At 34.9% G+C, this 17,829-nt stretch overlaps 1 protein-coding gene across 4 annotated transcripts in view; it reads right to left on the minus strand.

Moving 5' to 3' along the window:
- Positions 1-1,640: 1,640 nt before the first annotated feature.
- sorbs2b (sorbin and SH3 domain containing 2b) overlaps positions 1,641-17,829 on the minus strand; it is a 101,182-nt gene continuing 84,993 nt past the window's right edge. For 3 of the 4 annotated variants that reach the window (XM_056472663.1, XM_056472665.1, XM_056472664.1), the window contains 11 exons: positions 16,650-16,735; positions 16,476-16,522; positions 16,201-16,315; positions 15,995-16,123; positions 14,561-14,752; positions 11,262-12,107; positions 9,096-9,287; positions 6,695-6,808; positions 5,436-5,485; positions 4,735-4,841; positions 1,641-3,348 (listed from right to left, as the gene is read on the minus strand). In XM_056472663.1, the coding sequence (XP_056328638.1) occupies positions 3,287-3,348; positions 4,735-4,841; positions 5,436-5,485; positions 6,695-6,808; positions 9,096-9,287; positions 11,262-12,107; positions 14,561-14,752; positions 15,995-16,123; positions 16,201-16,315; positions 16,476-16,522; positions 16,650-16,735 (1,940 nt within the window). In that variant the 3' untranslated portion in view covers positions 1,641-3,286. The remainder of the gene's footprint in view (positions 3,349-4,734; positions 4,842-5,435; positions 5,486-6,694; positions 6,809-9,095; positions 9,288-11,261; positions 12,108-14,560; positions 14,753-15,994; positions 16,124-16,200; positions 16,316-16,475; positions 16,523-16,649; positions 16,736-17,829) is intronic. The other variant, XM_056472666.1, reaches the window with a different exon arrangement.

Consider the following 17,829-nt stretch of genomic DNA (forward strand, 5'->3'; position numbering starts at 1 on the left):
TCAGTGATTTAAAAGATGAATTTTCAGTTTCATTACTTCATTCTTCAGTCACATGATCCTTCAGAAATTACTTGAATAATAATAATAATAATAATTATTATTATTATTATTATTATCATTATTATTATTATTAATGGTAATAGTAATAAAATCAGTAATTACTGGAGTAATACTGGAGCAAAAAAACTGCATACAATAAGTAATAAATAAATATTTAATAAATAAGTATTTAACAATATTTGTATTTAATAAATGCCGCCTTGATGATCAGAAAATTTTGTTTAAATTATTGAATAAATTTATAATAAAATAAATAAAAACTGACCCCAAACTTTTGACAGGTAGTGCAAAAAAAAAAAAAATCTAATAACTTACTAAGTTTTTTCTGCGAGTCTGTGTGATTTATTTTTATGAGCAAAGTATTTTCTTCATCACATACTTAAATGAAATCCCCCATAATGAAACCCCATAAGAAAACATGCAGGGAAGCAGGGGTGTATTTGAAAATAATATTTTAATATTGCATACATTCACTCTTTTTGTATTTGGCTAAGGTGTTGAAAATGCAATGTTTAAAATTTGATTAGGAAGTATATGAATAATTTTTTCAACAATGTTTTCAATTCAAAACTGAGAAAGTCATTTGCACTTCCTGTAAATTATAGATTACACATTATAAATATAATTTATTTATTTTTTTATGTTGAATTTTTTCATACTTCAAACTTATCTCACTATCTTTCAAAGCTAGGCTGAAATGCTGTAAACCATATTATAACCTGCCTACTTTAACCTGATTGGTCAGTGCTGAGTAATGCACCAGAGCACTGTGAGATTCATATATTGCTGAACAGTTTGAGGCTATATGCTACTATACTGTAGTTATTATGAATGTAACTGAGAATACATTTAGATGCAAACTCTAGTCCTGGATGAAAATATATGACTTTATTTATGCACTATTCCACAGAGAAACAAACAGCAGAAAAAAAAAACCTTCTAAAATTGTTGATTGTTTATTTTTTGGAGACTCTCGTTAAATATTTATTAACGAATAGGTTGACATGTTGCTATAACCGCTCCTATTTTCATTTACAGTGCTCAGCATAATTAAGTACACCCCATTTTGAAAATAGGCAATGTATTTTAAACGAGACAGATTTATTAATCATGTATATTCATTAAAATAATATTTTAGAGACCAAACATATTTAAAAATTGAAAGATAATACAATTAAATACAAGCGGAATATTGAAAAATAAAATACAACCTACAAATCTTTTAAACATTTTTTCAATTTTTTTTTCCTTCTCTTGATTTTAAAATTTGTATTTAAAATTTTTCTATAACCTATAAATTTGGGTGTATTAGTTTTTGGACTGTTATCGTAAGTTATTTTGTTAGATAAGCTCCAGATTTGGCTTCAGTACTGACTAATCTGATGTATATGCACAAATATAATATTGTATTGCTTCCTATTCAAAATATGAATTTAAAAGAAAGATTTGTCAGGGGTGTACTTATATATGCAGAGCACTTTAATCAGTTATGCGACAGCTTGTCTGTTCTTAACCAATGATATTAAAGCAATTGTCAATTCTCATCCAATAAGAATCCATCACCCACTCTAGCACCAAAATATTGTGTCAGAATCATACTTGGTTTAATTAACCGAACATATCACAGTGTTCATAAACATTTATAAACTGAACCGTGCATTTTTAAATGTGACAAATATCCACATGTGGTAAAGTTCTGCACCAGAAACAATAATTTCGGCTTAATCAGAATGGAAGACTGAGCGCCAGTTCTTAACTAAAGCACAATGAAGATCTCTGGTAGTCCCTATGTAGCTACAGATCAGATGATGGTGACAAATATTGCTCTGTACCACAATTCACATATATCAAACCAGAGCAGCATGGCATTAAAACAGTTCTCACACTGGTACAATAATAAGTTTGCAGTGATCAGCAGTTTTTATATGAAACAACATGCGCAGGATGTTACTGGTACAGTACATTAAGCACATTGACAACACGGAGACTGCATAATTCCCTCCATGAGGTATTATATTGCCTAGATTACATATATTATTGGTTCCTGTTTCTATTGAGTGACACATTTACATTTCTTGATTTACCGACTGGAATAAAACTGTTAGTCATACAGTCTCACAGGAAGATTGAAAGGCTGCATATCTTAAATTGAATATGAAAGTGTAATTGCAGTGCCGAACAGATTAAAGACATAGAAAGTGAACAATTTACAATATATTATGTCATAATGGAAAAAAAAAAACGTTGAATGTTCAAATAAACAAAATAGTTTTTAAAGTACATTTCCTTACTCAAATTGAACCAATTTGAAGAATCAGGAAGGCGAGATATACAAAATACATGGCTGCCAATTGCAGTTTAATAATAATTCAGCATCATGTGCTCCTCTTATTGGCCATAAATAGATTACAGTGTGTAAACAAAAAAAAACTATGTGCAAGGTCACCCAAAACAGAAGTATTTACTATAGGCAGTATTAATAGTCAGTTTACTAGTGTTAGCATGCACACTTTGTCTCTTGTCAGGGATATACTGCATTCTCAACAAAAAAACAACATCTTTTTAGATCGAAAAATATCAAAAATATTTTTCTCTTATCTGTAAAATCCTTTAAATGCTCAAAGGAATGTCTGGAGGAAAAAAAATAGAGCCCTAGAAAACCGGAGGTCATTCTTCTGAACCAGAAACCAGTTTACATACTGAAAAGATACATGTTGGCATGCAGGAATGGTCTTCTGTAATGTCCACTCCCTGACACAAACATGACACTGCAATACTGCTCAATCTATATGATCTAAATCAGATCAGTGTACAGAGGGGCACCAGTAGATCCTTCATCACCTACTGTATAATCACCCTTCCAAAGACAAAAAAACGTGCCTCTCAATAAATAACATATAAATAGGGCACTTAATTACTCATGTTGAAATCCCTCTGCTTAACTAGAAGGCAAGCTGATTTTTCAACTATGAGAAAAAAATGTAGGCAACCAAATGTTTTAAAGCATTTACCGAAATTCCTAATCAGCATAGCGGTTTCAGGATTGAATTACAAATATATTTATGAACCAAATTAGATACAAGGTGCGATAACCCCTCTGACGCTGTTTGGCTTCAGTTTCCGTCAGTCCAGCAAGATGACCGGAGCTTGTCCTGCTGAAGGCGAAACTGTCCATCTCTCCTCAGTAGACGTATATGACCATCAGAGATGTGCATTTTAAGTCCATTTATAGCCTCTTCACATAGTTCCCAGGAAAAGTTCCAAAAAACTTGGTTCTCCTGGACGTTCCTAAAATATACAATTGGAAAAGCTGAACTCAACTTTTAGAATTCTCTTTAATATGGAGAGATTTATAGAGTTTATAGCCACATCAGATCATGCTTGACTAACTGCTTTTAACTACTTGTTATAGCAATATATAAACATGAATGAATATTACAAAGGTATGTTGAAATACACAGACAAATTTGCTGAAATGTATATGTCAATTTATTTTACCTAAGGAAATAAACATCATATACAGTATAATACCAGGGTTGCCCAAACTTTTTCGTATGAAGGGCCAGAAACCAAATACTATTGAGAGCTGTAGGGTGAAGATAAATATTCCAAACTATTTTAGATGGGTAATTTCCTAATTTATCTCAAACTATTTAAGAATCACTTTGAATCGAATTAACTAATGCAGTAAAGCTTTTTTTCTTTTATTATAAAGCATAAACAATCATATTTATAACACAGTTAATTCAATGCACAATACACTGGTCACACAGAATGTGCCTTTGACTTGACTTGCTAAACAAAGTCTCTGCATTGTCCTCTATACGTCGGGTGACAGTTTGTACATTTTAAACTAAATTATAGCATTTAAATTGAAACATTTATTTCAGTTTAAGAGTAAAAATAGGAATACAGCTATAAAAACAGTAACATGTTCTATTTTTTCAAATCATATAGATGTCTAATAAATAAAAAATAAATTAATAGGTCTGATATTAAAACTATCATACAAAAATATGAAAATAATTTAAAAAACAAAAGCTATTTTCAGTTTTTGGTCAAGGTAATTTTTAAATAATACAACTATTAAAATTGACAGTATTTATCTACATTGTAAAAAACCATTAAGGCAGGTAAATAAAGTATTATATGATTCAAAATTACAATAAATCCATATTGAGCAACAAATCATCATATTGGGTATGATGTAACAATATTCATATTCTGGATAATGCGGAAAAAAAACCTTGAGTAATGGCTGCTGAAAATCACAGGAATAAATGACACTGTTAAAAATATTACACCAAATAATTATTTTAAATTGTAATAATATTTTATAATACTGCTATTCTATTAAATAAACAGTTTTTTTTAATAAAGACTTATTAACTGAAAAATAATTACTGAATGTAATTATTCCACACTTTTGACCTGTAGTATAGCTATATACTATATAAAAAACATAGTAAAATATGTTTAAGTACAAAGAAAAAATCCTTTAGTACAAATGAATCAGTAAATGTGTCTTTATAAATATGCACATCTAGTAGAACCAGTGTTGATGATCATTTTAGTTGAACAGCAGCGCCACTTAGTGGCAAATTAAAGAGCATCACTGAAATGCTCCTTTAATACTAGCAAGCAACGGGATGAAAATAGAATTCACAGACTTACCCACAAACCATCCATCATCACACTTCTCCATGACATCAACAACATCACCTTCCTTCAGCTCCAGCTCATCTTCATTCCGTGGCATGTAGTTATACAGCGCTTGAAATCTGCAAGAGGAAGCGATAGAATTGGGGCTTATAAAGCTGCCCAAATATCCTACATTAACTTTATATGTTGTTAATGTGCATTTACAGTAGTCAAGATTTAAAGTGGGTCAAAAAATGTCATATTATGCACTGTAAAAACAAAAAGTTAAGGTAACTCAAACCATTTGAGGAAACCGATTGCAACAAACTATTTAAGTTCAAGAAACTAATCCTAATGAGTACTGTGAACTTAATCCAGTTGAGTAAACGAGGCAATTTGAGCACAGTAAAACCCAATAAATGAAGAGAACTCAAACCAACTGAGTATTGCATATATGTATAATCTATATGAGTACTGTGAACTTACTCCATTTAAGTAATGAGGTATTAAATTAACTCATTACCTTCAACACTAGGTTCAAAAGTCTTTTCAAATGAGTAGAATTAACTTTCAGTCAATTTTGAGTTAACTACACTCATTTCATTTGATAAAGATGACTGTTGGATTTTACAGTGTGAGAATTGGTTTCATGGAACATTTTAGGAGAATCTTGATGAAAGGTTTTGACCCACTTCAAATGTTGACTACTGTAGAAGAAGACTTGAGATACTCACGGTTCCCCTCCACCTTGAAGTGGATCACAAGCATATGCTTGTCTTTGAGACTGAAAAAGAGAAAAGAGGAAAGGAAATTTAAATGTTTCCGTTTCTCGTTCTGCTGTATCTGATAGTGAGAACAGCCAGACTTCCACTGTGCTCATTAATGCAAAGCCTGAGGCCAGACCTGGATCAGCTGTGTGTATCTGAACTATGTTAATGACCAAACCTGTCTAAACATAGATTAAACACAGATTAAAACAAAGAGAAACTGCACTTTATTCAAACACGCGTGAGATCCAGGACTACCGGGGGCTCAAAATCTTGCTTTCTAAGCCATCAAACAACATATTTTCTGAAATATGTTTAATCTCTGGACTTAGAAAGAGCTGAGAAATGCCTTAAATCCTGAAAACGAGGACTGTACTCCCCTTGCTCGGAAGAAAATGTGGGGAAAAGGCCGCTTGCCTGGCCCTGGGGAGTACACCTTGTTTAAGCTGCGTACACAGGAAAGATCATTGGGACAATCCCAGGAAAAAAATCCAGACAACCCAAACACTCTCAATGCATGGCTAAAAACACTCCAATCTTGAGCCACAAAACACACCGTAGACATGCAGAAAAACTACTTTCAGCATGCAAAATGTTATCAATCTACAGACATGTTAAGAATTAAATGTTAATTTCTACACAACTTAATGCACAAATGCTCATACAGACAAAACCTCAGTGTTAAAGTCATAGTTCACCCAAAAATAAATATTTCACTGCTTATTTATTTCATAGTCAAGTGTTTCCAAACCTGTTTGAGCTTTTTTTTTCTGTTAAACACAAAATAAGCGATTTTGAAGAATATTGGAAACCAGAACCATTGACATCCATAGAAACAAATACTACAGAAGTCAATGACTATAACGGTCTGCAAAGCTTTTCGAAATTTGTGTTCAGTATAAGAAAGAAAATCAAACAAGTTTTTGAAAAGTGATGGGTGCATAAATAATGACAAAAGTTTTATTTTTGGGTAAACTATCCCTTTAAGAGTATCCCTCATTCATGAATTAACATTGTATTGATGGAATGATACTGCGCATCATGTGACCATACACTGAGAAAAAAAAAAGATTACTGTATCATTCCTAACATCCTTACATTTAGGTACAGCAGCAAAAGAAATGCCTTAAATCAATGAATGTCATTATGCGTTGAAAAAAGAGAGAAAACTGAGTTTCCCTTCGGTCAGATGTGCCATTGCCACACAGGTTGCACACACTCCCTACCCTATTAGATGGCGAAAAGTTTTGACCTCTAACAGGTGATCCGCAGGACCTCCTAGACATCACAGGGCTACGAGGGGGTTTACCAACAACCACAACATCACGCCTTAACACAGGCTGAAAGAACCAAAACCAGGAGAAGCTGACATGAGTAGTCATAAAAAAAATATTTGCAAATATACACACTGTTGTTAAGAAATTTGGGGTCAGAAACATTTTAATTGGCAACAATGCAATAAATCAATTAATATGAACTGTAAAGACTTTCTCAGTGCTCCAAAAAAACATTAATCACCTAAATTACATGAAAATGATCAGATTTTTAACTATTTTGTGCGTGTGTATGGACTCACTCTTGAATTGTGATAACTGAAACAATGTTAACCATGTATCTGCTCTTTTTTGACCAAATTAACAATACAGTGATTGGCATGATTGTCACGTCATGATTAAAGGTGCTATGTGTAAGTTTTGCACCCAGTGGCTGAACTAGGTATTGCACTCATGGATCAAAACAAACGCAAGGCGGGTTAAAAGAACCAAAACAAAGATAGCCGTTCCGGCACGTAACAAACATTTTCAAAGCAGAATATCTGACTTCAGCATTGTTTTTTCAGATAAACAAGTACGTTCATTTAGCATGTTTCTTAAATATCTGCAAACATATTATGGTATTTTTATTCTAAGTCCACTTGTTTTTCACGTTTTTTAAGGTTGGGTCATACAGCAACATTTCATTGAGTTTTTAAAGGTGGCAGATGTGGTTTGTGACATTTTAGACTTACTTAAAGACAACTTGTAACCTGTAATTTATTGCATCGTGCATATACACGTTTGAATATATTTCATTAACAACTACTGTAGTTCAACTTGGTTATTTGGTACAATATTATTATTATTATTATATACAGTTGAAGTCAGAATTATTAGCCCCCCTGTATATTTTTTTTCCCAGTTTCTGTTTAACGGAGAGAATATTTTTATTTATTTTTATTTTTATTTCTAAACATAATAGTTTTATTAAATCATCTCTAAAAATTGATTTATTTTATCTTTGCCATGATGACAGTATATAATATTTGATTATATCTTTTTCAAGACACATTTATACAGCTTAAGGTGACATTTAAAGGCTTAACTAGGTCAATTAGGTTAACTAGGCAGATTAGGGTTATTAGGCAAGTTATTGTATAATGATGGTTTGTGCTGTACACAAAAAATAGCTTAAAGGGGCTAATAATTTTGACCTTATAATGGTTTTTAAAAAATTTAAAACTGCTTTTATTCTAGCCAAAATAAAACAAATAAGACTTTCTCCAGAAGAAAAAATATTATCAGACATACTGTGAAAATTTCTTTGATCTGTTAAATATAATTTGGGAAATATTTAAAAAAGAAAGACAATTAAAAGGGGGGCTAATAATTCTGACTGTAATATATATATATATATATATATATATATATATATATATATATATATATATATATATATATATATATATATATATATATATATAGCATTTTTCATGGATGAATTTGAATGCATTTGTCACCAATTCTCAGCTCTGTGTGCGTGTGTATACAAAACAGGATTAAGTACTTACAGGGTGAAGTGAGGACAGAATTTAGCTGGAGTTTGCATATATATACATGTTTTTAAGCATTAAATTAGCATATTAGAATATTTTCTAAACAATTATTTGACACTGAAAATTATGGAGTAATGGTTGCTGATAATTCAGCTTTGAATTTATTTGCGCATTTTAAACATCTAATAATATTACCGTTTTTACTTCAAAATACATGCAGCTATCGGGATCATAAGAGACTTGTTTTTACAACATTATTTAAATATTACCAAGCCCATCTTTTGAGTACTTCTGAGGTAGTGTATACATCGGGGGAAAAACAGTTAACACGAGTGAGTGAATATTCCTTGAATGGAACAAATTGTGCATGCTTCTTTTAAGCCTTAATGTCTTTACCTAGTTGTCCAATCATCTGTTATGAGTGCCGTTTTTTCCATGCCAATGGACAGAGCTAACAAGCAAAGGCCTACAAAGCTAATTTAAAGTATCCTGGGATTGTGGGTAGTGAATGGGGTGGGGTTGGGTGATTTAAATATGTCTATGACTTACTAATAATTAATGGTTCTACCTCCCCATATAACAGTAATAATTTACCGTAAGTCAGACATGTAAACTACATTGTTTCATGTATGTAGCAAGCACACTATTGTGCAATAAATCGTTAATGGAAATGCATACCATAACAATAATGTATTAACATTATATAGGTCGCTTTAATAGAGAATGTTAGTGTCTGTATTACGGAGTGGTGAGATTAAGGGGAAGGGGAGGATGATGAGCGCTAGTACAGTCACTAACAAGCACCTTATCTTTACCTTGACCTTTGGGGAGCGGAGGTCCTGTCGAGGGAACAGTTTTGCCAAGTGAGGGGGTGACTGTGAAACCCCAGGCAGTGGAGGGGTGGAGCATGGGGAAGTGGGGGAGTATTTAGCAGATGTGAATGGCAATGACATCTGTGAGGACAGAGGGGAGAGACGAGGAGAGGCATTCTGGGAAACTTCACCCTGCTGATGTGGAGATGAAAACTTGTTATACATGCTAAAGTCATGTCCATCATTCTCTACAGATGCTTCAGGATTTAAAGGTGAAGTGTGTTATTTTTTTGTGCAGTTCACCAGACAAAAATGCAAACTTAATGGCCACAGGAAACCACTGAGCATTTCGTGTTTTCTATCGGTTGCACAAAACATTTAATTTAAAGGAACAGTTCACCCAAAATTGAGAATTTGCTTTTAATTCACTCATTCTCTGGCTACCCAAGATGTAGATGACTTATTTTTTCTTCAGATGATAAAGATGATTTTTAGTTGAAACAGTGGTCCTTGGTGATTCATAAAATACAATCTAATGGCTACTGGCACTTTTAGTCAAAAAAGCTTGAATGGGCAGATCAAAAAGAATACTGATAACTGTCAATTAAAAATGTATGCATAGGCAATCTGGCCTTAAAATAGCCACCTACATCTTGGAACACCTGAGGGTGAGTAAATTAGAAAAAAAAATAATTTTTGTGTAAACAATCCCAATAGAGGGTTCCAAGTTCCCCAAAAATGAAATGCTGTTATTAATTTCTCACCCTAATGTAGTTCTAATCCTGAGACCTTCACTCATTTTCAGAACACACAATATTTTAGAATAACTCCAAGATGTCTCTCATTCTCCATTGACAGCAACGGTCCTGAGATGTACAAAGTCCAGAAAAGGATCCTAAAACACTTTCAAAACATTCCATTTCAACTGTAAACATTCAAAGTTCCAAGAACAATTTGTGCACAAATAAATTAATAAAAACAACTTTTTTTTTACAGATGCCTTCCAAGTCTGATTAGGTTAGGATGCATGTTTACTACGGGCAATGCAATGGCCATGCATCGTATTGCCCATAGTAAACACATGCCCTGTCCTGTCACGGAAAAGAATACAAAAGCAGTTTTACAGTTGTGTTGGTGCAGAAGTGGTCTTGGAGCTTTGTATGATAACAGTTGAACCACTGATACACTATCGGAAATAAAGATACAACATCTGTAACTGGGGTGGCACCTTTTCCAAAACTGCTTCTTTGTTTCTAACTGGTTCTTAAAAGTCCATATTAATACCTAAAAATACAAATCTATACCTCATAGTACCTTAAAGCAGGGGTTCCCAAACTTTTCAGCCTGCGACCCCCAAAATAACAACAACAGTGACTCGCAACCCCAAATATCTTCTGAGGTGGTTATAAATATACAAACCTTGCAAACGCAAAACGGATCACACACACCAATAGGCCCAAGTCTATTCTTTATTTCATTTTCGAGATCATCTTCCATGTTCAGTCTTGGCCTGTATTTTATTTTTTTGTATGCGAATGCTGTAAAGGTGTCAGAAAGTTTACCCTGGTGCCATGAAATCAATCTGCTGCATCTGACCCTATTGCTGTCTTTAATCTAAGTAATGATACCCCACAGGTCGCAATCCAATGGGAAAAAGTGTGTTGTTTTATAACTATTAACTACTATTTTTATGTTCTGTAGCAAACAGACAAAATATGTTCACTCTAATAGATTCATAACATTACTTTGATTGTTGGAAATCACCAAGCGACCGCCAGAGGGGTCTCGCCCCCACTTTGGGAACCACTGCCTTAAAGGTACCTTTTAGGTACTAATGTGCAGCTGTAAAGTACAAAAGTGTACCTTTTGAAAAGGTACCGCCCCAGTCACAGCTTTTGTTCCTTTATTTCTGAGAGTGTATGACCTTATTTTGTTCTCTTCTGGACTTCCAAAGTCCATCCAAAACATCTTAATTTGTGTTCTGAAGAAGAATGAAGGTCACAGAGGATTGGAAAAACATGAGGGTAATATCAAATTTCACTTTTGAGTGAACTAAGCCTTTAACTCATAAGTTTAAAAAAAAAAAAAGACAAAAATGACACACTTCTCCTGTAAGGAAATCTATTTTCACTATTCAGTTTTGGGGCATAACCAAACAGCGAGCTCTACCTCAATATCTGAACCCTCACTATGGGCAAGTTGGAGTGGAGTGAACGTATTTGTTGGCAGAGGTTTATTTAAGAAGCCGTTGTCTTCATTCTGCTCCTCTTCTATGAACAGTCTGGGTAGCATTTCCACAGTATCTGGTTCCTGTTGATAAAAATCCTCATCTTTTAAGAATGCACCCTTTGATTGGCTGGCTTTTATGATCGACACTAGCTCCTCACACAGATCATCCTCTGGGTCTTTTGGTGGCAGAATATCCAATGGGGATTTTTGACCTTCAAAAACAACTAAGTCAATAGGGCTGCTCAATTTAGTGGATTCTGTCTCGCCTGGCTTGTAACGGTCTTTGGGATCTGAGAACAACTGCAGTTCCTTCTCAAGCAAATCTGCTTTGTGACTGGAGAGAATTTCTATGACACTTCCAGACCTGGAGTCAAATGTGGGTGAAGTGGGCGAAGGAGTGAAGGAGGCGGAGGTGAGGTAGGGTTGAGGTGACGGGCTGGGATCAGGGGACATGTAGGACTTTGGGGAGGAGATGGGAATGAAGTGGCCCTCTTTGAGTGCAGGTGTGGAGATGCGGGGAGTGAGTGCTGGAGAGCGGCCCAGTGTGGAGGAGGCAGGTGAAGGCGAGATGCCAGAGTCAAACACTTCATAGTATGGCTGGAAATTGGAAGGGAAGGGAGGAGGTGTGGGGGCAGGGGTTCCTGAAGGGGACAGACCCAAAGTGAGAGCCAACCACTCGCTGGTGATGGCTTGAAGGTGTGCAGCTCTCTGTGGACTGGGTGAAGATGAGGAGAGTGGACGGATAGTTGGGGATGGAGAGTTGTGGAGGTTACGTGTAGATGACGGCTTAAGGGAAAGAAGGAAAAACAGAAAGAGGGAAAAACAGAAAGTGATAGCAATGATACACTAGGAAAATATGAGAACTGATAGAAAAGATAATGAAAGTGACTGGAGGATAGATGAAGGTGGTAGTTTATGAGAAAATACCACCTAGAAAACCATGGTAGGAAAACAGCACATTCTGTTTAGTAAATCTGATTGATTCTTGATGATTTAAGACAATTCATAGCTAGAGTTTAGGTTTGGATACCATTTTGTATGGATTAATACAGCGTAGCAGAAATGCTTTCTTTGTAAATGCTTTTTAAATGTATTGTGAAGGCTCCGCAGATGCAATATGTGGCAAACAGGCCCAAGACAAAGATCATGAGCTACAAGGAACAATATGAGTAATTAATCATTTTTAGTCCACAATCACTGTCTGTATTGATTTGTGAAGTGGAAACAACAACAAGATCACTGAGAGGTCATGCTTATCTATACAGTAAACCTACTGTACCATCTTTACAATACAAGCCTTCAAACACCAAACATAGTTCTTTATTGGCATCAGTGGTTCAGTGTAGAATCTCAAACCTTCATAGAACTCTTACATTACACAAAAGGGTCTTTTTAGAGCAGGGGTCTCAAACTCAAATTGGCAGGGGGCCATTTCAGTGACTGACAATTTATAGGGGGCTGTTTTAACATTCAAGCACAAGAAAAAAAGTGATCTAAATGATGCATCTCAGGACAACAGACATGATGTTTATAATTCAAGCATTACCTGTCCCTATTTGATAATGCAAATCAACAACTGCTGAAATATATCTGTGGCTGTTTAAATTAGCCTAATAATAGTCAGAATAATGATAATATTAATTATTATTATTCTGTCGCAACCAATTTTTGCTTTACCAAAAGTTTAACAGATAGTGTAAGAATAGCAGAAAGCAGTTTGGGTAACTTGGCAATTGTTCTTCTTAGTATCTTTTTTTTTGTAAAACTACAACAAAGGGGAAAAGTACATACATGTTCACATTTACTTTAACATGTTCAATTAAACCAGCAGTAAAATGTACATAGTTTTCATAGAAATCTTAATACGCATTTGAGGAAAATCTATTCAATGACACTATTCAATGACACTAAGCTATGAAAAAGGGTTTATTCAACAAAATGCAGGTGGTATAAAACTGATAATAATAAAATGATCCTTGAATATTTACAAAAATAGAGCTTTAGTAAAAATAGAGCACTTACGGACATATATTTCAACGTTTAAATCAGCCACATAAATAATACGCACGCTGAGAGAAAACAAAGGAAACCTGAAATATATACAGTGCAGTTCTTTAAATGTCCTTTAAACGGGGTGGTCAAAACCACAAGTGGCTATATGCACAACAATGATAGTGATTCAAAAACATATGAGCTGCGTCCGAAACTGCATACTTCAGTATGGCTGGATGGAGAAGGAGGGGGGCCATAAATGGCCCACCGTCCGTAATTTTGAGACCTCTCTTTTAGAGTATAAATTTGTTTATTTATTAAAATGAATCCAAAATGGTTCTTTTATGAAATCTCTTTGAAAACTCTCATTTGGAACCTTCATTTTTAAGAGTGTAGTGCCCAGTGCTTTGGTCAAAATCTACTGGAGAAATGAGAGTTAGGTGAGCAACTGTATGTGAATTTGTAAATTTGACTGTCTGATTTGCCATTTAATACCTAAAAACATGTTTTTTTTAATACATTAAATTAGTTTAACAACATTTATCCACTAAAATTATGTTTATCTATTTGCGTATAACTTAAGTGTCCAAATATTTGACAAAAAATACCCCGTCCAGACTCTTCCTGCTTAGCAAAACAGCAAGAACTGAGCAGCACATGTATATCGCAGCAGGTCATGCCCACAATTTAATTAGCCTATACTGGATACTGGCAGGACGTGTGATTAATCTGATCTAATCCTGCTGGTTTGCTCTCACGAGAGCAAAGTAATAAGCCTTTACTTCTTTGTTCTTTAGATGGAATTACAACTCAAGGGCATTTAATCTGAACTCAGGCTTATCTTACACAACAAGCCAAAGGTAATCTAAAGATGACAGAGGTGATCTATTTTAAGACTGGGACAGTTGCCATCTGAAAAAGGATTAATTTTGCACTTGCCACCTTGTTGGCTCTGACAGCGCTGTACATGACCTATGGCAAAGAGTAACATGATCTGAATGAAAGGTTTTGCTGCCTCTGACGCCACCCTTTGTCGGCACGGATCATGTATTTAAAGTATAAGTCAGTATTTATCCAGATAAGATTATGCACTTACTTAAGTGGATCAGAGTGTATATTCCGTGGATATAAGTAACCAGAAATTCACATGTCTCTCATCACCATGATTGAAACCTCATGACACTGTAATATGTGATATGTTTAAGACTGTTAGACCTCTTTAAGTAAAATTACAATTGAAAACATACCCTACTGTTCAGTCTGTCACTCGAGAAGCTGGTGGGTATACTGGGCCCAGGCGGTTGTCCAGTACTTTGTACTGAAGTCTTCTTAATGACATCCACATACGACACTGGAAAGATTCCTTGTTTGTTTGTACCTGGGATCTTTCCCTCAAACCAGTTTTTATCCACCTGCCGCACCAATACAACACGTTCGCCCTGAAAGACATCAATATTATATATATAAGTGGTAAAATAGTGGAACAAATAAAATGCTAATTGCAAAATGATAAGATTATAACCATTTAAAAAAATGTTTAACGCATACCTGTCAGCCCTCCCGTTTTTCCTGGGATTCTCCCATATTTTACAGTTCTATCCCACTATCATCCCGTAAAGGTATTTTCGCGTTTTTCTCTCGTATTTTCAATCTTTCTGTGAAGGGTGGCAATAATATACGCAACTCATACCACCGAACCACCAGGGGCCGCTCCTTAGTCTTAAATGTAAATCTGCTCTGTGCTTTCATTTTTATTTAGGCATGAAAACACTTTCAAATAAATATAAAAACGATGTGATTCCTTTCCTTTTCACTACAGTTGCCGTCGCCTCGCCTATGCAATCCTCAAAACAGTCACATAGCAGTGCGTGACTGTCAGCTGATGCGCTCCATAGTGATAAATAGAGGCTATTTCCCAAATAGATTGTGTACACGCGATTTGAAGCAGAGAATGTGTAAGTTATAAAGTGAAAAAAGACTGAGATTTGATTACTTGATTGTATTATTGTACTTGATTGTCGCATATACGGTGTTCAGAAACTGAATACCGTATATACGACCTTAGGATTGAGGTATTTCCATCACTCACGGTCACCTTTTTTTTGCACAATTTGCAAATGGCCTCGTCAGTATTTACTGCCTCTCCCTTCTCGCTCAGTTGAAACCCGAAATACTGCCAAACTGCAGAAGTTGTGTTCTTTTTCGAGACCAGGTCACTTGGTGCACGACTCGCCATCTTTCCCCGCCTTTCTAAATCTCCTCCACGCTGTCCCGTGATGACAACCACACATACGCATTTTTAGGCATTAAATCAATTCTATTTAATATTTAATCCTTGTCTCCTATATAAGCGCATTGTTTTTTATGACGGTATAGTGGTATTGAAACTGATACCGTTGCTATTTTTAGATTCCGCGGTATACCTTATTACCGTATTACCACCCAAGCCTAACTGTGGCAAAAGCTGAGATTTTGTAAAGACGTTTTAAGTCTTGTCTTTTAAATTCTCCTTTGTGTTGGAAAATGATGATAAAATGGCATAGAATATTAGAATTCAGCAAAAAGTTAGACTTGTAAAGGACTTTTCACAAAATGTAAAAAAAAAACATTAAGTAATGGAATAATGAGCCATAGCGGAAACTAAATGCTAATTATGACATCAAGAGTAATAAAACTTTTACTTTTCTTAATGAAAGTTCCACATTAGTATCAGCATTAAAGTTGTAACGGGCAACTGCTTCTCCAATTTCTTTGCTCTGGGCTGGAGGAGGAGGTCTTGCTGGCTGATGTCTCTCCGATGGAGGGATTTTCTGAGAAAAGAAAGAAATTAGAGGTTGAAACTATCTTTATGCTGAATGTACACAAAGACTAAGACTTTTCTACACACCTCCACATATGAGATGGGGAATATCCCTACATGTCCATGGTATTCTCCTTCATACCAGTTATTATCTATCTGCCGACTGATGTATACCGTGTCTCCTTTTTTGAACGTCAGCTCTCTGGAAGGAAAACATCAAGACAACTAAATTACACACGGGAAATAGCATGATTATGCTAAGGACATACATAAACAATGCATTAAAATTGATTGACTGATTGTTGAACATCAACTGCAGAATAAAACAGAAACTGGCAACATGGTTAGGAAGTTGTTCTTACTTGGCCGTCTGTGCTTTGAAGTCATATATTGCTCTAGCTGGCAGTTTCTGTCAAGCAAATGAAGCAGAAAACAATATATCTTTATTGCATGTGGTTACAATTTGATCAAAGCTTAGGTAAAATCTTAGTGTTTTTATGAAAATATTACAGTGATGCATATTCCTTTTACAGTACCTCTCTGACATCAGGGGTTTGTCTCCTGCTCTGTGGTGTTTGCCGGCCCACATCAGGGTAAGTGTAATTTCTGGATGTGTCCTGGTCTAGAATAAAAAGCAAGAAAACCGATTTAAAGACAAGTCTCATAGAAATGTAACACACATGCATGGGAACAAGCAATAGCAAAGGAAAAAAAATGATTTGGGGTCTGATGTGAAAAATGCACACAAAATAGGATAAAATCAAAAGTAAATACAAATTTACACATTTTATTGACCAAATGAAAAGAAAATAATGTAAATAAATAAATGCTTTATACATATTTTGTTGTTCATAATAATGATTTCCATGAATCATCTCAGAAGTTATGTTGCACCCTTCGTCCAGACTCAAATTCCCAGTATAGATGTGTATTTATACTAGAACTGCTAATGGTTAGCTGGCATCTGTGCCAACTGTGGGCAAACCCCCTTGCTCTGAAGTCTCCTCATTTATAAACATTGTGGACTAGGTGTTGCAAATCTTTGATTTTAAAAAACAATCAAAACAATGACCTTCTCCAAAACAAATAGCTAAATATTTAGGTAATAAGGCTGATTTAGTCTTATATGTCTAGGTTTAAGAGGGTAAAAGTAAAAAGCAAGCGAGCATGTTTCTTCCCAAGCCAATAAAATCTCAAATCTGTTTTTAGATTGCATGCTTCAGCTGCTCAAGTCATCTGTCCAAAGCTATTTATATAGACTGAAACTTCACAAAGTTACATTTCTTTTGTGGTAAGCCCAAACAAAAAGTAGTGTTTCTCTAGTGTCCGGATTCCCAGATTATATATGAACCTAATAAAATGTATACCTTGAATGCATGAAGGTGTCTACCAAATACAGGAATGTATTGTATATACAGTAGAAAATTATGAGATAGTAACAAAGACAATGTAATATAAGAAAATGAAAGACACAGGCAGCAATCCCCCCACCCACCCACCAACAAAAAAACAAAACAAAACTAATGCAGAGCAGAGGATGTGGGAATGAGTCATGCTTGCTGATGTTCCTCGCAAAATAATACATAATTCCTTTCTCTATGTCAAAAGTGTCCAATCCTGCTCCTGGAGGGCCACTATCCAGTAGTCTAAGATCCAACCACAATTGGACTTGCTTATTTACACTAGGTATTCAGTCTTATTTGAAACATCCATGGC

This window comes from Danio aesculapii, chromosome 14, assembly GCF_903798145.1.
Source record: "Danio aesculapii chromosome 14, fDanAes4.1, whole genome shotgun sequence".
Taxonomy (NCBI): domain Eukaryota; kingdom Metazoa; phylum Chordata; class Actinopteri; order Cypriniformes; family Danionidae; genus Danio; species Danio aesculapii.